General features: G+C 40.8%; 1 protein-coding gene, 1 non-coding gene and 2 pseudogenes across 2 annotated transcripts; 1 reads left to right on the top strand and 3 right to left on the bottom strand.

The window, feature by feature from the left end:
- Positions 1 to 906: 906 nt before the first annotated feature.
- Positions 907 to 19,485, bottom strand: LOC147925303 (uncharacterized; annotated as a pseudogene).
- Positions 5,626 to 5,732, bottom strand: LOC147925304 (small nucleolar RNA R71). Its single transcript, XR_015585556.1, has one exon. It is a non-coding gene; the product is annotated as a small nucleolar RNA R71 (small nucleolar RNA).
- Positions 19,486 to 22,470: 2,985 nt separating the features above from the next.
- On the top strand, positions 22,471 to 23,997 carry LOC147925302 (uncharacterized). Its single transcript, XM_087490415.1, has one exon. It carries the CDS (start codon positions 22,738 to 22,740, stop codon positions 23,995 to 23,997), a length of 1,260 nt encoding a protein of 419 aa, XP_087346541.1. The 5' UTR covers positions 22,471 to 22,737.
- Positions 23,998 to 24,282: 285 nt separating this feature from the next.
- Positions 24,283 to 24,825, bottom strand: LOC104753514 (uncharacterized protein At4g04775 pseudogene; annotated as a pseudogene).
- Positions 24,826 to 25,745: the final 920 nt, after the last annotated feature.

Genomic DNA, 25,745 nt, shown 5'->3' with positions numbered 1-25,745 from the left:
AATAAGAACTTCACCATTGGAGGAGCAAAATTTTAATTACCCAATTACAAGTTCTTACTTTCATAAAGTACAAAATCTATTCTTAAAAAATTTAAAAACCACACAATAACAACCTTACCGTTGGAGAAGCTCTCACATATTTTATATTACATAAATAGTAAAACTCATCTATTTCTCAAATTATAAATAGAAAAAATGTACTAACTTATTAAGTTTTTAAAATATACTATTTTGCAAACACATTCTTGTTTAAATGGTGGGTTTTGCTGCTTCGTTCAGGGGGTTAGCTGGAGATCCCTTCAGATCCTAGAAGGTAAATGCGGGTTATGGTTTCTAGAGTTTGGCTTAAGCAACTAGATTCTATGAGATCGATGCAATTTGTTTCCTCCGGACCGGATTGAATGGCTCTTTGTTTGGAGATAGAGGACATCGTCAGATCTGGAAGTGGGGGTTAGCTCTGAGTGTGGTTTGCTTGGTAGGCATGGGACCACCACCATAGATCCTGTTGTCGGTGGTTTGGACAAACCAAGATTTTTAGTCCGGGTCAGGTGAGGCACTGAAGTGGAACCAGAGCCGGATTACAGATTCTTCTGGTAATGGTTTCACTTCACGATCTCTGCCGCAAAGGAGTAGTACTCCCATTCACCAGAATTACTATTCGAACTACTGTTTCATGTCTTTCAGCAGGAGAAGATCCCAATTCTTTGATGAGCTTTTGTTTTTGTTATTTCTATTTTGTTTGCTTAACATTGTATGGACCAAGGCTTTGTCAAATTTTGAAATTGGAAAGACCCATTAATAAGAACTGTTTGGTTTTAAAAAAAAAACATGAGATGGAAGATAAATACAATCCAGTTTAATAAAATTAACAATTTTTTTTTCCACAAAATAGAGCTTTTATTTCATTTAAGAAGAGTCAATACAAATGGCATGCCGAAGCCGAATCGGTAACGATACAGAGTCAGAAAAAGAAACATTGTCTACACAACCAAACCTTGCTAAGTTATGAGCAGCAGAATTACATTCTCTCCTTGTAAAGAGAAAATAAATTGAATCAAAACGTGATTTCCAATATTGTATGTCATGAAGAAAGTTTGCCAAGGATCTATTGTTCTGATGACCATTTAAAATGTTGATGAGATTCACGCTATCACCTTCGAAGATAATATTTGAGTAACCTCTGTTCCAAGACTGTTGCAGTGCTAGCAGTAGAGCTTTTGTCTCTGCTTCAAGAGGAGATTCAGCATAACCAAGGATGGAGGAACCCCAAGAGAGAGGTAACCCTATATGATTTCGAATTATCCAACCACCAATGGTTTGATGTGTGTTCCTATCAAAAGCAGCATCAAAGTTACATTTTACCGAAGAAGACGGTGGCGCTTTCCATTGATGTGTTTGTGGATGTGGATCTTGTATAATCTCCTGATGCACTTTAATATCTATCCATTCTTGAACTTCAGATTGGGCTTGTAGAACTGTTTTTGATGCACTCTCTCTGTAATTGTTGACAACAGTATTGTTTCTGGCCTTCCAAATTCTCCAAACTAACCAAAATGGTAATAGAGCTAAGGCGACTAGGAATATCTTGTCGTTTTGAAAAGACAACTAAATTCAAGATGTTGTCCTCTGCGTTGTCAGACAATTGATTTAAATTTAGAGCAGGGGTGTTTGAAAATTGCCAAGCAGATATAGCAAAGGGGCATGTGAATAGAGCATGATTAATTGCCTCTTCTTCTAATATGCATCTCGAGCATATTGGATCAATATTCATACCACGTGAACGAAGTCTTGTGGTTTTAGGCAGGGCTAATGAGATTGTCCGCCATAGAAAATGCTTGATTTTTGGCATTATGTTAAGTCTCCAAAGCTTATTCTTTAATTCAACAGAGCCGTGTGGAATAGCATGATGAAGATTAGGTACGGTAGGATCATGTGTAAGCAGCCAATATCCTGATCTCACAGTATAGTCACCAGATAAAGTATAGTTCCAAATCAATTGATCATGTCTCTCATGTTTAGATAAATATGTGTTTTTTATGAAGTCTTGATCCTCAGGTACTACCAAAGATTGAAGTTTTGTAATGTTCCATGATCGGTTAGATTCGTGACAGGTAATTAGATCCTGAAGCAAAAATGGTTCTTCTTGTGGTGCTATAGTGGAAATAGGTCTTGGAGGATGAGTATTAACAACGTTGTCTATTCCAGCCTTGATTGTTTGTCCATCTCCTATAATGAAACATGTACCTTTTTTGAGGAGAGCTATACCCATAAGTAATGATGACCAGCCATAGGATTGGGTTCGTTTTGGTGTTGCTTCAAGTAATGATACATCTGGATAGTATCTAGCTTTCATAACACGAGCAAACAGTGAATCTGGAAATTGTATAAGGCGCCATGCCTGTTTTGCTAACAAAGCATCATTGAACTTATCTAGATCACGAAAACCAAGTCCCCCATCTTTCTTTGGGGTCTGTAATTTCTTCCAAGATATCCAAGGGATTTTATGAGAACTCCTTTCCCACCAAAAGTCCATTAGCAAAGATTCAAGATCAGATGTAACTCCTTTTAGTAGTTTGAAACACGACATATCATAAACTGGCATGCAGACTGCTACTGATTTCAGCATTACTTCTTTCCCTGCAGGACAGAGTTTTCTGCTAGTCCAATGGGAGGTTCTCTTTTTGACACGATCAATGATGTATTCGAACATTTCATTCTTTTTTCGTCCAAATTGTTCTGGCAGTCCAAGGTATTTGCCACCACCTCCTTGGTTTGGGATGTTTAAGATTGTCTTTAGTCTTTCTTGAGTAGAACCAAACACATTTGAACCAAAAGTAATCATAGATTTAGAGGTGTTGATTTTTTGGCCCGAGTAGTGTTCATAAACATCAAAGACATCTCGTAGAGCTTGGCAGTTTTTTCTATTCGCTTGACAGATTAAAAGGGAATCATCAGCGAATTGTAGATGTGTAATGCGAGGAACTCCATTGCCAATTTTCACACCCTTTATATCTCCATCCTTTGCATATGATTTCATCAGATGGCTTAATATGTCTGAGCATAGTATAAAGAGATATGGGGAAAGAGGGTCTCCTTGGCGGATTCCCCTTTCAGGCTGGATAAATCCATGAGGTGAACCGTTTATTAAGACAGAGTATGTAGTAGATCGTACAGCAGCCATAATCCAACCAATCCAACGATCACAAAAACCAAATAGTTTGAGAGTTGTTTCAAGGAAGTTCCACTCAATTCTATCATACGTCTTACTAACATCAGTTTTTACGGCCATGTATGTTTGTGAGACACGCTTACGGGATTTCAGAGCATGCATGACTTCATGAGCTATCAGTACATTATCTTGAATGATTCTACCTGGTATAAATGCAGCTTGTGAATCAGATACTATACTGTCTAGGTGAGGCTTGAGCCGTTTAACAACGCATTTTGAAATAATCTTTTATAAGACATTGCAGAGAGCAATCGGTCTATAGTCTGAAAGGGATTCAAGATTATCAATCTTCGGAATCAGGCATATATTTGTGTGATTGATACCTTGTGTCATAATAGAAGTTTTGAAAAAATCTTGTACCGCCCGAATCACATCTTCTCCTACAATTGACCAGCACCGTTTATAGAATCGTGCAGTTAGGCCGTCAGGTCCCGGAGCACGATCATCGCCAATTAAGCACACAGTGATATGTTACGGTTTTGACTCACTTTGACCCCGTTTATTTGATAGTTTTGTAGTTGTTTGAGTCCTTTTCAGGTTATAATAAGAGGCTAGGAAGCTAAAAGCAAGGATTGGAACAGCAGGAGCAATCGGAGCAGAGAGGAGTTGAATTGGAGCAGAAAAGCTGATTTTAGACCCAGGAGCACATGCTCCCGATTTCCGAGCACATGCTCCCAACTCTACGGTTTCATGACTACACGTGGCAAGCATCTAGGCGCCGATTCCCTGCCTAGTTCCCCTTATTTTAGGCGATCCTTTGTGAGAGAAAGAGGGCTGAGATCGTTTTTTTTAATAGGGAGATTTGAATTTGGAATCTTTCCTTATTTTTCTCTACTTGTCTGCTATTTAACCTAGGGTTTTTAGGAGATATAAGATACCTTTTCTTTTGTTTTTGAGCGACGCTTTTTGTGAGAGGGAGAAGAGCGGCTACCTTGTGAAGCATTCTCTGAACCCTTTTTATTTTTATGTCATTGAATTTCTCATCTTTTGCTATGATTCATTTCTCTATGTCTGAGTAGTTTTCTTTGCTAAATTAGGGGTTTCAAAAGGGGTTTCATGGGTTAGCAACAGAACTCAAATAGGGCTTTATATAATCGATTGTCTTCACTATTGTTGGACTTAATGCTTAGGTTGATTTGATCACCCAATCTATGATTCTAGGTTTATCTATTCATCAAAAGTGTAATAGGTTGCTAGAAAAGACATTAGTGGGCAAATTATCCTAGACCTGCGAAAGTTGATGTGTAGGTGATTTGTGAACTTATCATTCCTGTTCTTTAATGCTTGTCTGCGATTCTGGGCTCAAACGACAGTTTAGGGTTTATGGACCGCCGAGCATGTGCTCCGGATGTCTGAGCACGTGCTCCGCGTTTCCGCACAGAATCGATCAGATAGAGTTATTGATACCACGACAGTGGATCAGTTTATATTTATGTTTGAGTTCTAGACTGGTACTTAATTTATGCCCTGAATAGTTGTTTAGTTGCTATCTCTGAAATTCCCGAGAATTACCCCTGATCTAGTGTTTTGCTTATTGCCTTTTTATACCGTTTTAATCGCATTACTGTTACCAAACAAACCCAACTTTGAATTGTCTTAGCTTGAAATTGAACCAATAGAACCATAGAGTAAAACTTGGTCTTCGTGGGATTCGACCCCTAAGTACTACTTCTTTGCTGTGCACTTGCAGTAGGAAAATAGGGTTTAAAACGCTGTGTATCAAGTTTTTGGCGCCGTTGCCGGGGACCAAATTTTTACCTTACTGATTTGTCTTTCTGCTTCTTCTTTGCGTGTGTTTCAGGTGCATGTCAAGAAGATCTACAAGAAGAAACAACACCGAAGAACTAGTTGCTTTGTCAGCCGCAGAGCTCTCTTTGGCAGAAAGAACAAACCGCAAGAACAGAAAGTTTCAATCCGTCAACATGGGTGACAACAGAAACAATGAGGATATGGCTGCCGAGTTGCAGCAACTTTGACAACAGTTGGGGCAGTTGCTCCGTGCTCAACACGAAAGAGCCGCGCCGCCACAACCGTCCATTGGGGACAAGGACAACCCGCATGTGTTCTACACCAACCGAGCGGCGATTGTTCCTCCCACCATCCCGAGACAAGATTTTGAGATCAAGTCACAGATGATCTCTCTATTGAAGCAGCACCTATTTCACGGTCTCCCAGCTGAGATTCCGATGGACCACATCGAGAATTTTGAGGAGATATGTAGCACCACTGGTTCAAATGGGATACCGCCAGACTTTCTGAAGTGCAAGCTTTTTCCCTTCTCTCTTGCGGATAGAGCTTCACGTTGGCTGAAGTCATTGCCACCTGGGTCTCTGACATCATGGGAACAGTGTAGATCTGCGTTTCTGGACCATTTCTACACCAAGGCTAAGACCGCTGCCCTGAAGAACAAGATTTCATCGTTCCAACAGCACACTGGAGAAGCCTTCTGCGAGGCTTGGGAGAGGTACAAAGAGTACCGTAGAGAGTGTCCGCACCATGGATTCAGTGATGAACAGATTCTGGGCATTTTCTATGATGCGGACACTCTCTACGGTACTCTTTGTACCTCTCCCAAGCCTCGCAGAAATCCCCATCAATTCCAACGTGAAGCTCTCAGTTAACTGAGACTACGGAAACGTTCTCAACTCGGCCAGCAATGGGGATTTTATGACAAAGTCTAAGGAAGGAGCATATCAGTTGATTGAGAACCTAGCTGCAAGCTCCAGCAACAAGGCTCCTGAGTATGATAGGTCCGTGAAGGTCAACAGTGTCGATACGCAAAAGATTGACGAGTTGACAGCCAAGGTGAACCTTCTTCTGAAGGGGAGCCAGAAAACTGTCCATTTTGTCGATGAGACCGGAGACATGCCGCTAGCTCAGGAGATTTGTGATGGAGAGGATGAAACGATGGAGGTTAATTATGTGAGTGGGCAAGGTTTTTTTGCAGAACAGGGGTTTCAACCCGAACTACAGAAGCCATCCGAACTTGTCCTATAGAAGCACCAACGTGGAGAATCCTCAGGATCAGGTGTATCCGCAGCAAGGAGCTCAGAATCAGATGGGTTATCAGAAAACCTTCTCAAACAACTTCCAAGGCAAACAGTTTGTGCCCACTCAAAACCGTTTCCAAGGGGGGAACCAGCAGGCATATACAAGCGCTCAGCAAGCACCGCCTTTCACCAACCAGCAGTTGGGATCTTCACCTGCTAGCAGCTCTCAAGATGAGCTGAAAAACATGATGCAACAACTCTTGGTGAATCAACAAAAAGCTTCAGTGGAAATCAACGCTAAGGTCGATACCATGTACAATGACCTTAATGGGAAGTATGAGGCAGTAATGTCACATGTGAAGAAGCTTGATGTTCAGGTTGCACAGACTGCTGAAGCCGTGAAAAGAACTCCTGGGACTCTGCCCGGAAAAGGGGAAGCAAACCCGCGGAACGAGTATGTCAATGCGATTGAGCTAAGAGGAGGAAAGAAGTTACCCCCTAGAGATGCACCATCCGCTAGGCTTGACAAGGACAAGGGTATTGCTGAAGAATACCTTCCTCAACATGCTGCTGAGACTCCACCGTTGAGTCAAAAAGAAGCCGAAGCATCCGGCGAGCATGTGCTCCCACCCAGCGAGCACGTGCTCCCGACTCCCGATCAGACCGTTCCTACTGAGGTACCTCCTGCACGCGTGTACACCCCTAAGGTTCCTTACCCTGTTCCTCCTAAGAAATCTCGCAAGGATTTGGAGGATGCAAAGTGCAAGGAGATGTTGAGAGAATTGACGGTAAAACTGCCCCTAGCTGATGCTGTTCAGATGATACCTGCTTTGAAGAGATATGTGAAAGGGTTAGTTTCTGGGAGAGTGTTAGAGGAAGAGAACATGATGATGGTTTCAAGAGAGTGCAGTGTTGTGCTGCAAAACAAAGTGCTAAAGAAGAGAGATGATCCAGGGCGATTTGTCTTATCCGTGAGAATCGGTAAAACGATTTTTGTAAACTCCCTCTGTGATCTAGGTTCCAGTGTGAACCTTATGCCATATTCAGTGGCTAAAAGGCTGGGATACACGAAGTTCAAGTCTACACGGATTTTGTTAGTATTCGCGGATAGATCCACCAAGCGCCCCATAGGAGTGTTGGAGGATTTACATGTCCAGATAGGGGACACGCTTATACCAGCAGACTTTGTGGTTCTGGAACTTGAAGAAGAACCACGTGACCCCCTGATCTTAGGTAGATCATTCTTATGCACGGCTGGTGCGATTATAGATGTGCAAGGGGGAGCGATCGATCTCCAGCTGGGGGATATGATCGCAAGGTTTGAGATGAATAAGCTGCTCAAGAAACCTATGATAGATGGTCAGACTTTTGTGGTTGATGATGGTTCAGAGGTTGTGCATGAGGTTACCGATGAAGTTCTCACTCTCGACCTGTTGGAGGTTGCCTTGACAAAGGCAGAAGGTAAGTATGGATTCTTGAATGAGGAAGCTGATGGTTTTACACGCATTTTGGATGCAGGTACACGGTTCCAGCAACTGGTAGCTTACGCCAGCCTAGACGATGAGAACCAATCAGGGGAGGAATCCGCCGAGGGAGCACCTGCTCCGGATTCCGGAGCACATGCTCCGGTGAAGTCAGCGGACGGTCCTTGGAGCGAGTTAAGAGCTCCAAAGGTAGAGCTAAAACCACTTCCAGCCGGGCTAAGGTACGCGTTCCTAGGTCCTAACTCTACATACCCCGTGATAGTGAACTCTGAACTAAACAATGTAGAGACCGCTTTGCTCCGTTGTGAACTTTGGAAGTATAGAAATGCTCTAGGGTATTCACTAGATGACATCCCAGGAATCTCACCAGATCTTTTCATGCATAGGATACATCTAGAAGATGAATCAATGACTTCGGTAGAACATCAGAGGAGGTTGAACCCGAATCTAAAGGATGTTGTTAAGAAAGAGATAATGAAACTTCTAGATGCGGGTGTAATTTATGCTATTTCTGATAGTTCTTGGATTAGTCCAGTTCATGTAGTCCCTAAGAAAGGTGAAATTACAGTGGTTAAGAATGATAAGGATGAGTTGATTCCTACTAGGACAGTTACGGGACATCGCATGTGCATAGACTATAGAAAACTTAATGCTGCGACCCGTAAGGATCATTTTCCTTTGCCGTTTATTGATCAAATGCTTGAGAGATTGGCTAACCATCCTTACTACTGTTTCTTAGATGGCTATTCAGGTTTCTTTCAGATCCCAATCCATCCCGACGATCAAGAGAAGACCACATTCACATGTCCTTACGGCACCTTTGCTTACCGCAGAATGCCGTTTGGCTTGTGCAATGCACCAGCGACCTTCCAACGATGCATGATGTCCATTTTCACTGACCTGATTGAGGATATAATGGAAGTTTTCATGGACGATTTCTCCGTCTATGAGAGCTCCTTTTCCGTTTGTTTGTATAATTTGTGCAGGGTGTTGCAGCGGTGTGAAGACAAACATCTGGTGCTGAATTGGGAGAAATGCCACTTCATGGTCAGAGATGGGATAGTGCTGGGACACAAGATTTCTGAAAAGGGGATTGAGGTTGACAAAGCCAAGGTTGAGGTGATGATGAGTTTACAACCGCCGAATTCGGTAAAGGGATCCGCAGTTTCCTTGGCCACGCCGGTTTCTACAGACGGTTCATTAAGGATTTCTCCAAGATAGCAAGACCACTTACCCAGCTGTTGTGTAAGGAAGTGAAGTTTGATTTCGATTCTGCTTGCTTGGAGGCCTTTCACACGATCAAAGGAGCTTTGGTTAGCGCTCCGATTGTACAACCGCCAGATTGGGACCTTCCCTTTGAGGTCATGACTGATGCGAGTGATTATGCCGTGGGAGCAGTTCTGGGACAGAGAAAAGACAAGAAGCTGCATGTGATATACTATGCCAGCCGCACCTTGGATGAGGCTCAGTGCAAGTACGCTACAACCGAGAAAGAACTTTTAGCGGTTGTGTTTGCTTTTGAGAAGTTCCGATCATACCTTGTTGGTTCCAAAGTGGTTGTTCACACTGATCATGCAGCATTGAGGTATCTACTAACCAAGAAGGATGCAAAACCAAGGCTACTCCGTTGGATTTTGTTGCTTCAAGAGTTTGACTTGGAGATTAAAGACAAGAAGGGTATTGAGAACGGAGTTGCAGATCACTTGTCAAGAATGAGGATAGAAGAAGAGCTACCCTTGGATGATAGCCTTCCTGAAGAACATGTTTACTCGATCGGCACCTTTGATCCCGCCGAGCACATGCTCCGCCTGGGAGCACATGCTCCGAAAACCCCGTGCAAGGCAATCGACACCAACAAACAGCCGATTTTTCCTTGGTTTGGAGAGTATGCAAACTACCTAGCAGCAGAGAAAGAACCTACTGAGTTTGTGGGGAACAACAAGAAGAAGTTCCTAAAAGACATAAGGCGGTATTTTTGGGATGAGCCTTACCTCTATAGGCATTGCTCGGATGGTGTTTTCAGGAGGTGTGTGACTGAGGAGGAGGTTCCTGGAGTCTTGTTTCATTGCCATAGCTCACCCTATGCTGGACACTTTGCTACTTTCAAAACCGTGTCCAAAGATCTTCAAGCGGGTTATTGGTGGCCTACCATGTTCAGAGATGCGCAGCGGTTCGTGTCTACTTGCGACACATGTCAGAGACAAGGGAACATCAGCAGGAGGAATGAAATGCCTCAAAATTTCATCTTGGAGGTTGAGGTATTTGATGTTTGGGGAATTGACTTCATGGGACCTTTCCCGAACTCATTCGGCAATGAGTACATATTGGTGGCTGTAGATTACGTGTCCAAGTGGGTAGAAGCTTTGGCCAGCCCCAATAATGATGCAAAGACCGTGCTCAAGATGTTCAAGTCGGTTATTTTCCCACGGTTTGGTGTCCCACGGGTAGTCATTAGCGATGGTGGATCGCATTTCATTAACAAGGTCTTTGAGAGTCTTCTCAAGAAGAATGGAGTGAGGCACAAGGTCGCCACCCCCTACCACCCACAAACAAGCGGCCAAGTTGAGATCTCTAACCGGGAGATCAAGAGCATTTTGCAAAAAACAGTGAACACAACAAGGAAGGATTGGTCTCTGAAGCTAGATGAGGTTCTATGGGCTTATAGAACCGCCTACAAAACACCCCTGGGGACTACACCGTTTCACTTGGTCTATGGTAAGGCGTGTCACCTTCCTGTTGAGCTAGAGTACAAGGCTGCTTGGGCAGTGAAAATGCTGAACTTTGACACTAAGAGCGCCCATGAAAGGAGGAAGATGCAACTGCATGAGCTAGAGGAGATTAAGCACCTCGCCTATGAAAACTCAAAACTCTACAAGGAGCGTACCAAAGCCTACCATGACAAGAGGATCCTCACTAGTACCTTTGCTCCTAATGATCAAGTCTTGTTGTTCAACTCTAGGCTGAAACTGTTTCCCGGAAAGCTAAGATCACGATGGTCCGGACCCTTCACCATCAAGGAGGAGAATTTGTGGTGAATGGACAGAGGCTGAAACCATATCTTGCCGCCTCTGAGCACGCAAGGGGTGAAACCTTCGCCCTAGGCGACCCTCCTATTGCCTAAGGAGCTTTCGAGTCAAGCTAATGACTTAAAACAAGCGCTGGGTGGGAGGCAACCCACCAGGTATATATTGCTGAGTTTTTCTTTTTCTTTTTAGGATTTGTTTCTTCTCTTTTCGGTTTCAGGAATGTTGGAAGAAGATGCGGAGCACATGCTCGCAGGACGCGACCAACCCGATGCACATGCTCGGCGGTCCATACCGATACGGTGGCACTGACGGTAACCAGGGGAGCATTCGCCTCCCAGCTCCTGAGCTTACGCAGCTAGCCACGGTGGATGATCTGCGTTTCTCCCGCGCCCCACTGCTTCCGGGAGATGTTCCGCCTCCACCTACCCAGTTTGATCCACCACCAGCGGACTTTGCTAGCTCATCCCACCAACGCGAGGACAGCGTTCTACCATTCACATCATCCGATCCTCAGGGTGAGTTTGATCTCCCACTGATCTCTGATGAGCCCGATACCGCTGAGTACAGGAGATGGATGGTCGAGCCGTAGCAGAAGAACAACATCTTGATGCGGAGGATCCTGACGACACTATCTCGCGGTTGCTGCCACCACACCACCACCGCCGCCGACCCAAGCCCACCGGTGAGACCACCACGATGGAGGCGCCGCCTTGCCCGTTCGGAGAGCGAGAGCCCAGACGATTCCGACGCCTGATCGCGGTTACACACACCATCACTGTCCTATCCGCCTTATTTTCTTTTCATTTTTATTGTTACCTTTATTTTTCTTCTTGTCTAGATCTCTCTTTGGCTTATTTTCACACCGGAGACGGTCACCTATGACATTTGTTTTCTTTATTTTTCTTTTTATTGAGTCAGTTTGTCATGTGAGTCGAACCAAAACTTGTGGGAATTAGGACCGAAATCTGTGATGTTTTTAACCATTTGTGAGTTTGACCGTTTTTCCTAGTGACCATTGTTGCAGAACTAAGAGTACAGAGACGAGCTAATACCTCTTCACATTCGGACCCTTCTCCTGGCCAGAAAAGCTTCATCCCATTAAGGTTTCACCGGAAAGACTTAGACTCTACTTTATTGGAACCTAACCGGATTTAAATTCTTCTCGTTTTGGGCATTAGGATAGGAAACGTGTCACATATTCAGGACTTCTTATTCATTTTGCCAATCTTGCTGATCCTGAATAGCTAGCTCATTTTAAGTTAGTACCACCCCGAGCCTAACCTCCTTTCAAACCACTTGCACTTGTATTTTTGTTTTCTCATTCTGTGCAGCTATGTGCAAAACGGTCGGGGAGAGCAGGACTGACACAATCTCTAACTCTCTCTTGCTGGAGAACCAAAGAGGAAAAAGTCGGACGGACAGAGCACGTGCTCCAACCTAGCGAGCACCTGCTCTGAAATTACATAAATCCGAGTCCGCGAGTTGTTTTGAGCAGAGAGAGCCTAGGATACGGTCCGCATGCTCCAGGGGCAATATCAGAAGAAGATCCCCCATCATCCTTCTATCATCTAAAAAAAAAAAAAAAAAAAAAAAAAAAAAGAAAAAAAAAAAAAAAAAAAGAAGAAAAAAAAAAAGCGTTTAAGGATGATGGAAAGGGACCAGAGCTAGTGTTACACACCCCCGAGCATGCGTTGTACCCTGAGGAGAAAAGAGAGGCTGAGTTTGAGAAGATAAGAAGAGGAGAGTGATTAGAGGTTGTGGACATCAATGAGTCCACTCTCCCTTACCATTTTGTGCGATATCCTGCATCTCTTTTGAAGTAATGGTAACACCTAAACACTCTATAGCTCCACCATTAAAACAGCCTTTTATCTACCAAGCCTCGATTTCACTAGCTTAATGCCCTTAATGAGAAGCTCACGCCAATTTTAATTGAATGTAAAGAGTCTTTGTCTGGAAAGTTATCTTTTTCTGGGTTTGATTGCCAATTATGGTTCTGGTTTTGGAGATGTTTGCTGGAGAATTTTATCGGTATAGCTTGTTCTAACACATGTGGTCTGCAGGTCATGGTCTACTCACGGTTTCTGAGATTTTTGCGAGTTCCCACCTTGGCTCTCTTGGCGCTTGGTTTGAGTTTGTTTGAGGACAAACAAAGATCTAAGTCCGGGGGAGTTGATATGTTACGGTTTTGACTCACTTTGACCCCGTTTATTTGATAGTTTTATGTTGTTTGAGTCTTTTTCAGGTTATAATAAGAGGCTAGGAAGCTAAAAGCAAGGATTGGAACAGCAGGAGCAATCGGAGCAGAGAGGAGTTGAATTGGAGCAGAAAAGCTGATTTTAGACCCAGGAGCACATGCTCCCGATTTCCGAGCACATGCTCCCAACTCTACGGTTTCATGACGACACGTGGCAAGCATCTAGGCGCCGATTCCCTGCCTAATTCCCCTTATTTTAGGCGATCTTTTGTGAGAGAAAGAGGGCTGAGATCGTTTTTTTTAATAGGGAGATTTGAATTTGGAATCTTTCCTTATTTTTCTCTACTTGTATGCTATTTAACCTAGGGTTTTTAGGAGATATAAGATACCTTTTCTTTTGTTTTTGAGCGACGCTTTTTGTGAGAGGGAGAAGAGCGGCTACCTTGTGAAGCATTCTCTGAACCCTTTTTATTTTATGTCATTGAATTTCTCATCTTTTGCTATGATTCATTTCTCTATGTCTGAGTAGTTTTCTTTGCTAGATTAGGGGTTTCAAAAGGGGTTTCATGGGTTAGCAACAGAACTCAAATAGGGCTTTATATAATCTATTGTCTTCACTATTGTTGGACTTAATGCTTAGGTTGATTTGATCACCCAATCTATGATTCTAGGTTATATCTATTCATCAAAAGTGTAATAGGTTGCTAGAAAAGACATTAGTGGGCAAATTATCCTAGACCTGCGAAAGTTGATGTGTAGGTGATTTGTGAACTTATCATTCCTGTTCTTTAATGCTTGTCTGCGATTCTGGGCTCAAACGACAGTTTAGGGTTTATGGACCGTCGAGCATGTGCTCCGGATGTCTGAGCACGTGCTCCGCGTTTCCGCACAGAATCGATCAGATAGAGTTATTGATACCACGACAGTGGATCAGTTTATATTTATGTTTGAGTTCTAGACTGGTACTTAATCTATGCCCTGAATAGTTGTTTAGTTGTTATCTCTGAAATTCCCGAGAATTACCCCTGATCTAGTGTTTTGCTTATTGCCTTTTTATACCGTTTTAATCGCGTTAGTGTTACCAAACAAACCCAACTTTGAATTGTCTTAGCTTGAAATTGAACCAATAGAACCATAGAGTAAAACTTGGTCTTCGTGGGATTCGACCCCTAAGTACTACTTCTTTGCTGTGCACTTGCAGTAGGAAAATAAGGTTTAAAACTCTGTGTATCACACAGCGTCAAAAATCTCTTTGTCTGAAAACTCTTTAGTTAGAGCAGAGTTAATATTATTTGTGATTGTTGCCTCAAAATCAGCAAAATCATTTGGATCTACCGAATGACCATTAGGAGAAAACATTTTCGTGAAAAAGTCTTGTGCATGGTCTCCAATGTCCTTATCACCATAGATAAGGTTTTGCTCTGTATAAATGGAATTTATTCTGTTCTTAGATGATCTGATTTTTGCACAGGCATGAAAGTAGCTAGTGTTTTGGTCTCCCTCTTCTATTAATTGATTTCTGCTTTTCTGTCTCCAATGTTTTTCCTCGTCGTTGTAGGCTTTGGTAAGGGCTGTTTGAAGTTGTGGTACTCGTTGTCTCTCTATCTGTAGATTAGTTTCCATTGCCGAGTTCAGTTGAGAGTGTAATGCCTTGATACGCGTTTCTGCGTTCAGTTGTGATTTACTCCCTCCGTTTCAAAATATAAGATGTTTTAAAGGTTTTGGTTTGTTTCATAATATAAGATGTTTTCAACTTTCTAGGCAACTTTTAGATTAATTTCATATTTTTTTATTAGTTGTTTTATGCAGTTTTGTTTTTGATTGGTTAAACTTTTTAAAAATAGACATTCCTTATTATGTGTGCTTTTAGCCAAAACATCTTATATTTTGAAACGGATGGAGTATGTTTCAGGGCTGACATACTTCTCTGACAGTTAGCTATTCTCGAGGTAATTGAATTTTGTGTAGAATCACGCTGTTTATGCCACCCTTCTCGAACAGTTTCATCAAATGTAGGTAGTTCACATAGACGTTTATCAAAGAAGAATCCTCTGTTGCGAGTTTCTTTAATTACTTTTAAATGCAGGAATAATGGCCTATGGTCTGAGCTTGAGAAGTCCATGAATTCGAGCATCACATTTGGGAAGTTAGCTGCTCCAATGCTATTAATCATGCACCGGTCTAGACAACAACGAACTGTATGAGTGTATCGTTCCCCAACGCATGAAAATTTGTCTCCACTTGAATTAATGTCATCCAAGTCACAAGTTGATATCATGTGCTTAAAGTTTCTGAAAGTCCATTCATCCCTTATGGGACCACCTCTCTTTTCTTGGTTTGAGATTATTTCATTAAAATCCCCAATAAGGATCCAAGGATCTAAACGATGGTTTGAAATATTTTCAAGATAGTCCCATAGAAGATGATTTTCACTTTGTCTTGGATGACCATAAACACAAGATAAGTAGAAATTATTGTTTTTATAGGTTGCATAAACGTCAATGAGTATCTCATCCTTTGAAATCAGGGATAAGGACACATTGTTGTTCCACATAAGATCTAAACCACCACTCCTTCCAAGGGGGGGGGGGGGGGGGGGGGGGTTGAGTTATAATGTTAGAAAATCCTAAATCATCCTTAAGTTTACATACCATATCACACTTATTTAGAGTTTCTATGAGAAATAAAACATCACACTTAGTTAATTTACATAGTCGCTTAATAGTAGTAGACGTCAGCGGCGATCCAAGGCCATGACAGTTTCAGGACACCATCTTCATGGAGGATTTGGGGGTACCGGGCCCCCGCGCCTCCGCCGAAACCAATAGTGGTTGAACACGAGCCGACAGAACTTGCACTTTTTCCTTTTTGTCGGAGTTGGCTTAGAACCACCATCTCCTCTGCAGCATCAGCATTGTTGAAAGCAGTTTCAAACCTTACCCGCTTGCGCTTGAGAAAAATGAAATCTGGTGTAGCATTGTCAGAGTTTTCCTGAAGTAGATCCTCTTGTGCTTGTGAAATAGCAGTATCTCTCACATACTTGGAGTGAAGGTAACACACCCTTTTGGCTGTTAGTTCTGTATCTTCGAACATACTGGGGATCTCTGAGGAGAGAGTGGTGGTACGAACATTATCATGATAAGTTCCTTGCGGGGGTGGCATTTGCAAACCGGGGATAGGCACAGAAAGAGGCATAGAGTTAGTGATATCAACATCAGTCATGTTGTTTTCTCCATCAAAATGATCATCACCATCACTATCATCATCAGGCGCAAACTGGTTAGGGTCATCAAAGGTCAAGGGACACTCCTTGGCATCATGCTTCAAGAGACCACATTTGGTGCAGAAGTTGCGAAGTCTCTCAAAACGAAACTTGATTATGGTGTTTTCATTCGCCATAAACTGGACATTCTTTTGGAAACGAAGAGGGTTGTCTATGTTCCAGTCTATCTTAACCCTTACAGAACACACTTGGTTCAGAGGGTTGTCTATGTTCCAATCTATCTTAACCCTTACAGAACCCACTTGGTTCACATTTTCATCATAATCTACTTCGGTTACATAGCCTAGACTATTTCCAACCCTTCTAGCCATGACATTTGTTAAGTAGAGTATCGGAATACCTTGAATTTGAATCTAGAAAGGTATGATCTTCATGTCAGATTCAGTGATATTCGGGTACCATCGGTGAGTTGTGACCATCCAGTCATTGAAGAACCACGGACCGCGGCGAAGTACCACAGACCGCGGCGAAGTACCAAACTCATCATTTCTTCAGACCGGAAACGAAACTGTACTCTTCCTCCATCAATTATTCTGCCCACACATTCCTGTGTGAAACCCCATACTGATGCAGCGAGATATTTGGATAATTTCCAAATATCTATTATTGTTATCTTTTAATTTATTAATTATAATTATTATAGAATATTCTCTGTTTTAGGGTTTTTATGCTTTATTATATATAGCCTTCTTAGGCCTTCTATTGTATTCAGTTATTGATGAATTGATTAATCGAAAGATTTAAAGAGGTTTTGATAAACCACTGTGAAGAGTATTCACAAATCCAAGAGCTTTTGCGAAAGCCCTGAGAGGAGGACTCTGAAAACCTAGTTATCCGGTATTCTGAGGAATCAACGGATCTCTAGTTCTATCCCTATTAGCTTCCGCTACGTCACATACTCTAGGCATCTGACGGATGAGAGCCCGCAAATTTTGTTTGCGAAGGTTAACATGGGTGACAACCAGAGAAAAGCGATTGATAGCGGCCGCCCTTGTGACAAAATCTGATGGCATAATCAATTGGTGGCAACTTGTCATGTGGGAAAGTTGTTAAAGGGTGGGGACCAGGGTTCGAGGAACGCCTGGCGCACCAATAACCTACTATGGATTTGGATGAGTAGTTCCATTTGCCACAGTGAGGAGTTAGGATCGATGCCCTGCAGGTCCAGCTTGGGGTCCGTTGGGGCGGCTAGCAGTGAGACTAGTGGGGTCCGCGAGATGGGTTGTCATATAAAAATCCATTTTTATGTAACAACCTGTCCCGTGGACCCCACTAGCCTCACTGCTAGCTTGCCCTCATAGGCCCAAAGCTGGCCCTGCAGGGCATCGATCCTAACCCCTCACCGTGGAAAATGGAACTACTCATCCAAATCCACAGTAGGTTATTGGTGCGCCAGGCGTTCCTCGAACCTTGGTCCTCACCCTTTATCAACCTTCCCACAGGACAAGTTGCTACCAATTGATCGGATGAGTAGTTCCATTTGCCTCGGTGAGGGGTTAGGATCGATGCCCTGCAGGGCCAGCTTTGGGCCTATGGGGGCAAGCTAGCAGTGAGGCTAGTGGGGTCCAAGGGACGTGTTGTTACATAATCAATTGGTGACAACTTGTCATGTGGGAAGGTTGTTAAAGGGTGGGGACCAGGGTTTGAGGAACGCCTGGCGCACCAATAACCTATTGTGGATTTGGATGAGTAGTTCCATTTGCTACGGTGAGGGCTTAGGATCGATGCCTTGCAGGGCCAGATTTGGGCCTATGGGGGCAAGCTAGCAGTGAGGCTAGTGGGGTCCACATGATGGGTTGTCATATAAAAATCAATTTTTATGTAACAATCCGTCCTGTGGACCCCACTAGCCTCACTGCTAGCCCACTAGCCTCACTGCTAGCCGTCCCAACTGACCCCAAGCTGGCCCTGCAGGGCATCGATCATATTGTAGGCTCGAAGAGGATGTTCTAGGACTCCATGCCACACAAAATTGACTAACTCACATAATCAATCAGGACATGCAATCCCAACATCAATACAGAAACCTAGTGAACCCAAACCTAGAACCGTAAGGGCTCTGATACCAAACTGAAACGACCTGACCCGTTTTTTTTTTAATTAATTAATAATAATAAATACACTACAGCTAGTGGTCCCATACCCACTAGCCACCTAACCACAAACACAACCAACAGCGGAAATAACAGATACCAATAACCAATAAATAATCCAATAACCAATATTAATTCCAAGTCATAAACTAATGATCCAAACAGCATAAACCAGAGAACTAGCAATCCTAAACAACATTCTAGGACTCAACTCTAGCAACCTAACAGAAGCCAGACAACAAAGCGAACGACTAGAACATCCTCCTCTTCATTGCCTTGATTCCACGATCACACTTTGCCTTTACCTGCACCACAAACGCAAATTCCAATGCATGAGTATTTTATAAACACTCAGTATGGCAATCCTCCCATATATTGGGCTATATACACAAGCAATAGAGTCATCTCTAACCATCACTAAACAATCAACAATCAACAATAACAAACCAAGACTCAGCATCGACCGACACCAACTTGCATCGACCGACACCAGTTGGAGGTTGCGTCGACCGATGCTCCCATTGCATCGACCGACGCATGCTCGACATAGCACGAAAACCCTAGATTTTTCGTGCCGTCCTCGCATCTGCAACCGATGCAATGCCGAGCATCGTTTTCCCCCGAAGCTTCTCGCCGGATTTTTGTTCTTGTAACCACAAAACACTATCCCAAGCCACAAGAAAACGTCCAATCGTCCCAAATACCAATCTGACAAGCCTAACAACACAAAGCAAGCAAATCAGAGATTTCTCCAGTTTAGATAAGTCATGGTCATGCACTTACCTTTGCCAAGAAGTTTCTGAACCTTAAAAAATCAAGAACACGCTCCTAGGAAGCTCCTACAACGTCCTAAGTCTCAGATCTCACCAGAAAAGCCACCAATCCACAGAAAGTCTCCACGAACACCAAGAACACTCTTTCTCTCTTTTCTCTCTCTCAAAATCGGCCAAAACAACTAATGAGACAAAAGAAACGACTTAAGGGTTTTTCCCCTTTTCCTTTGCCCAAAACGCAGCGTTTCACTTAAACTCGTCCGCAGAAAACAACCTTGCATCAATTGATGCACATAGTGCATCGATCGATGCAATCCCTAAACCGGGATTTTGGTTTGCGGATGTTACAGTGGGGCATCATCAATGCCCAGATCAAGGTCTTGGACTGATTTTCGCAAGTAATCGCTCATTGTTTGAAACACGGTGGAAATTCGGTGGTGGGAGGGTGAATAGAATAGGAAAAACAGAGTAAACCAAAGGTATTTATACAAGATGATTCATGGCGGTTTGAGAAAACGGTTATCTCCCGCAGAAACGAGAGAAAGTAAACTGCCAGAGATAACTAACAGAAATAAACCGCCAACAAAGAAACGGAAATTGAAAATGATAGTTTTGTCCGTGGGAAAAGTACTCCAAAATGGAGAAAAACGCCAACAACGCCGGAGGGAAAAGCAGTGGCAAGAGTCACCACAAAAACCGTCTCTTGAGAGAGACACCATATTTTTTTATATTTTTTAATTTTAAATTTTAAAATAAAATTAACAATTATTTTTAATGGTTTTTAGTAAATAAACATTTTTTATATTCATATATTGATAAGCTCATTTTGTTTGACGTAAGTATGATTAGTTAAATTTTTAAATGCTTTTTAAAATTTAGTATTTTGCATTTGCTTATTTTAGTAATTTTACTTATACTCTTATTTTTAGATTCATTACATATAAAAATTTAAAATGATGAAATTGTATATACATGAAATCATTTTGACTCAACGCTAAATGACAAAAGAGAACAAAAATTTACCTTCTTAATGAAGTACTCAATGTTAGTGTTCCACTTAGGGAATCAGGTTTATGCTCTTCCATTCTCCACCGCGTCGGTACTAATATTCACACTTTCATCTTCATTCTCGTATGCATACGGAGACTTTGACTTAACACAAACTCTATTTTTTCTTTCAAAACTATTCCTTCAACTCCCAAAAAATAACTAACATGTAAAACCAAGAAGGCATCAATTGTGAGTTGTCTTTAGAAACCAAAAATCCATCTAAATTACGGTGAGTTGTCTATTCTGATTTCAATTTATAATATAGTGCAATTTACTTTGCTTTTTTTTTTTGGAATGAATGTAAAATATATTAGGGGGAAAACTATGTTTACATTTACCACATCCTTTTTTTACTCTAATTTGACAAACTAATGAAAACAAAAATAAGTACAGAAGACCTAAGCAAGAAGAAAACAGAGTATAACTTCCTAAGGACGTGAGCTGAACTCCATGAACGGTTATTCTGGTTTTCTGAGAGAAGAAATTCTATTTTGAACTATCTAATCTTGCCATAATGAGTTGTGACTTGAAAGACGTACCAAAGAATGAATTGCAGTAAACTTGCAAAGGTTGAATCAATAAGCATAGGAAAGACACTGAAATCTTAAAGAACTTATTTTGAAGAATTTCATGTGTGAGATTCTGCCATGTTTGTTCTACCAAAATATTGTAAATTAAATAATCTAAAGAATCTATTTCAGTCATCAACTAATTATAATTTAGAAAAAAAAACATTTTTAATTTAGCCAAAGAAAATAGTATTTAAACACAAAATCAATACTTAAGAGTATCAAACGACACATTGAGCAAAGCCAATATTGTTAAACTAAATATTAGAAGCACCAAACAGAACAGCGAATGGTATACACGAGTGATACTTCTCTCTACCACATATTAATCAAAACCAATATTGTTAAGCCTAATCCATTTAGAGGCACCAAACAGAACAACGAATGGTATACACGAGTGACACTTCTCTCTACCACTCGTTTGCATCAGATCGACATTAGCATAAGAGATATGCAGTTATATAGACGAATTAGAATATACATCATTAAGTTTACTTTGCTTACCTTCTCATCAACAAAAGAATGTATAAATATGATCGAAGAGCAAAGTTGGAATAGCAAAACACTCAAACAAAAAGATTATAAAAAAAGCACAAAAGTAGTCAAATCTCATGATTATTTTTTAATATAAGAAGAACTCACGTTACAAACTTAAATACACAAACAAATTTATATTTTATTATATGGAGTAATGGAGGACAAGCAACAAATACTAACATAGGAATTAAACTTAGGGAGAATTATAAATAAAGGATCTTTTTCTAAAAATTTGGCCATCTACACTTTTTTTTTAAGATTGTCAATTGTGACGAAAATACCCCTACTAATAGAAATAGTGAAGTTTTTAGGAGTTTGAACCAATAAACAAACAGAAAACACATGTTAGTATACAACTGTGTAAAAAAAAATTTGAAAAAAAAATGTTTTGGATGTCAAAAATCAGTTTGTAATTTGCTGATTTCTGGTCTAAATTGTTTAGAATAGACTTTCTACGATTTTTTCTCTTTCTAAAACATTTAGATTGTTCATTCTACAGTTTGTACATGTTTTACGAAGTTTAGACGGAAAATTTGTTCTAAAAATTTCAGATTCTGAATTTTGTCTGTTCTACAAAATTAAGAATATGACTTCTACGTTTTTCTTCATTCTACTTCAATTCAGAATTCGTTTTCTACGTTTTACCCTATATACTAAAAGAAGTAGAAGATATATCATAGAAATTTTAGAATTTGTAATCTGTAAACCTTAGAATACCCTTAAAATAGAAAGAAAATAAATTAAATAAGGAAAGTGAATATTTTTTAAATATTTTTTAAATATTCTTAATTTATGGTTAAGATTTCGTAATTATTGTTTAGATTTGTTCTAATATATTCTAGAATACATATTATAAATTATTTAATGTGGAAGTTGATGTGACGATGGTTGTAATGTGGCGATGGTTGTAATGTGGAAGTTGATGTGGGAAAATCAGTAGGTATTATTTCAAGGAATTCACCTAAGCCGACTAATGATGTATTAGAAAAGCCTACTGATGCTAATCTTGGTGATGTTGCTGGTTTAAAGTTGGAAGATTCAATGGTAAAAAATGGTGAATATTTCAGCAGTAAGGAAGCTTTACAGGCTACTATGGAAATGTATGCAATGAAATATAACTGCGACTATAGGATTACAAAATCTGATAAGAGATGGTGGTGTATACGCTGCATTGATAGTGCTTGTAATTGGCGTCTCCGGGCTGAGTGTTTACAAGCGTCTACATATTTCAAAATCAACAAGTTTGTGGGTAACCATACATGTGCCCCTTCAAAAAAAAACTCATTTTGTAGGACTCCATCTGCAAGAACAATTGGACATCTCATTAAGCAAAGCTATGAGGGCGTGAAGGAAGGTCCTAAACCGAATGATATAGTTAATATTATTCGTTCAAGGTACGGCTGCGAGCTAACATATCACTAAGCTTGGGAGTCTCGGGAGTATGCAGTTAACGAAGTTAGAGGAATTCCTGAGAAAAGTTATGCTAAGATTCCAAAATACTTGCACATGCTACAAGAAGCGAATCCTGGTACGTTCACGAATTATGAAATTGACTTTGATGGAAGATTTAAATATCTATTTATTTCTTTTGGTCAATCAACAAGAGGGTTCTACAAGTCAATGCGGAAAGTGATAGTAGTTGATGGTACATTTTTGAAGAATAAATACAAAGGGGTTCTCCTAGTTGCTACAGCTGTAGATGGTAACTCCAATTTGTATCCAATCGCATTTGGAATTGCTGATTCTGAGAATGATTGTTCATGGGAGTGGTTTTTTATGCAACTTAAGATGGTTATAGCTAATGAAGAAGGTTTATCATTTGTGTCAGATAGACATACATCGATTGCTAAATCAATTGGAAACATCTATCCATTGGCTAAACATGGTATTTGCATCCACCACTTGCTTAGCAATGTGATAACATATCATAAGGGAAGAGGTGTCGCTGGTAAGGTTGCAAAAGCATCAAAAGTTTATAGAGTTGCTGAGTTTGAGAAAGAGTTTGGGCAAATTAACAATATTAGTCCTGCCATTGGAAGTTATCTAGAGGAAGCCAATGTGACAAAATGGGCTCGCTGTCATTTTCCGGGTTATAGGTATGATATTAACACCAACAATGCAGCTGAATCAATTAATGCTGCTTTGAGGACACCCAGAGAGTATCCAATAATTCCTTTGTTAGACAGCATCAGAGAAATGATGACACGCTGGTTTTATGAGAGTAGAGAGTTAAGTGCAAAGCATAAAGATCCTTTAACTGTTGAGGTGGAGAAAAAGATTTCAAGAAGAATAGAGAAAGGTAAATTCATGAACGGTTATTTGATGAGCAGATCGCAGATCCAGGTTAAAGGTAATGGAGTAGACTACATTGTTGACTTAGAAAGAAGGACTTGTTCATGTGGAAAGTTCAGCATCCAAAAACTCCCTTGTAGACATGCTATAAAAGGAGCTTTTGATATAGGCAAGGATCTATATCCTTATGCTGATGATGTGTATACCACTACTGCATGGAGATCGCAATATGAGGAAACTGTTAATCCAATAGGTGTTCCTGAAGAAGAATGGCGAGTCCCACAGTATGTTGAAGATGCAAAAGTTCAACCACCTGAAACAAGAAGACATCCAGGACGGCGAAGAAAAAGAAGATATGAATCTGCTGAAGACAAGATAAAATCATCACAAAACTCACAAGGGTCAAAGAGACATAAGTGTGCGCGGTGTGGCAAAGAAGGGCATAACAGAACGACCTGTGATATCGTGATATAACAATGGTTTGTGCATCAACTTAAGATTCCTGTTTTTGAATTTTTGATTTCACGGCAGCTGCTTTGTGATGAATGATGGTGTTTGATGGTTTTTATTTTCGATTAATAGACTCATTTGTTTTGAAATTCGTTGATGGTGTTGATTTAAGACATTTGAAGTACTCATGTGTTTTGAAATTCCTTGATGGTGTTTTCTTTCAATCAAACTTTCATTAAAACCAGAGTACAAAAAACAAGACTAACAAAAAGTGTTAAGCATAACAACAAAATACAGAAAGCAAAGACATCATATCATCTTCTTATAAAGCCAGGCCATTGAAACTGCCAATACGACTAGTACACAAATCCTCTGCTTGTTCGACTTCTCCATACTCTCTTTCGCAACCATTAGCTCTTGCCTGATGATCTCAATCATATTCTTCTCCATCTTTTCTTCCATCTCCTTCACCATCTTCTTTTGGAGCTCCACATTGTTTGTTACCATCTTTTTTAGGTCCTCTAAGAGTTGGTTTTGTTTGCTTTCAACCATCCTAATCTCCTCTAGAACAGCATCATCAACCCAACGGAACATGTGTTTCTCCTTCTTCTCCTAAAATCATTGTTTCGATAACAATATTTAATAAATTTCAGCTATTGTGATGAATAAGGACTGATAAAAGTAAATTACCTTCACACCAACAACACATCTATAAAATCTCCTACAGGGATTCTCTTCCGTCTTTGAGGTGTAGGTTCTAATCTCTCCACCATACCAGCATCTACACGGAACTCCAACCTGAGAACTTCTCGACGGTAACCCTGACGATCCAGCCGAAGAACGTTCGCTCATGGCTCCTATCAGTTGTTACGATGAAGAAGAAGAAAGTATCGGGAAAGAAGAAGAAGAGAGTATTGGAGAGGAAGATCAATTATTGGAAAAGAAGATCCCTAATTTTAAGAAGAAGAAAGTATCGGGAAAGAAGAAGAATAGAGTATTGGAGAAGAAGATCCCTAATTTTATTTTTTTCCTTAATATTGAATTAAAAACCGGGTCATCGGTATGCTTACATCGGGTCAACATTTAAATTTGGATCAATAGCTGGTTATCTGATATGTTTAAATTATGGCAAATCGGATATGTTTTTGTGTTGTTATGTTAACATTTAAATTGGATATGTTATGTTTTTGTGTTCTTTGTGTTCTTATGCTTAGGACCTTATGTTATTGAGTCTCATATTAGTCAGTCCTAAATCAACACCAACGAGGATTAATACTAATGAGTCTGATATTGGTCTAACAAGCAAAAGCATCAAAAACCATCATTTACAAAACAATCATAAAGACACTTAAAAATTATGCAAGGTCTACAAACTCAGCCGCATACACTGGACGCACATAAGTTTTCATTCGTTCCACTAGCACAGGATCCTTTGCTGCTGACCAAAGATCGACTGCCAACTTCAAACGAGCTTGCTTGATGTTTTCATCGTCAATCAACTCATAAGATATATCACGCATGTGACACTCGATATACTTCAGGGCATAAACTCCACAATCACAACTTGACCGATTTAATTTAGGTGGCATACGAACCTGGATGATCTCGTATGGAGTCAACAAGGGAGATTTTCCATCAACCTTTTTGTGAATCTCCTTCACAAGACGAGGGATGACATTAGCGAATGGCTCAACGTGTCTTCTGTTTTGGTATTGATTACAGTCGAACACTTCAATTGTTCTTAGTCTGAAGTTAATGCAAACTGAGATCCA

This window comes from Camelina sativa, chromosome 16 (genome assembly GCF_030686135.1).
Source record: "Camelina sativa cultivar CO46 ecotype springtype chromosome 16, ASM3068613v1".
In the NCBI taxonomy this organism is placed as follows: domain Eukaryota; kingdom Viridiplantae; phylum Streptophyta; class Magnoliopsida; order Brassicales; family Brassicaceae; genus Camelina; species Camelina sativa.
Note: the sequence above shows the minus strand (reverse complement) of the source record. Positions and strands in the feature narration are given on the sequence as shown.

Bases quoted from the DNA above. Each gene is read 5' to 3' on its own strand.
- LOC147925302 (XM_087490415.1), top strand. From the start codon at position 22,738: ATGCTACAAGAAGCGAATCCTGGTACGTTCACGAATTATGAAATTGAC.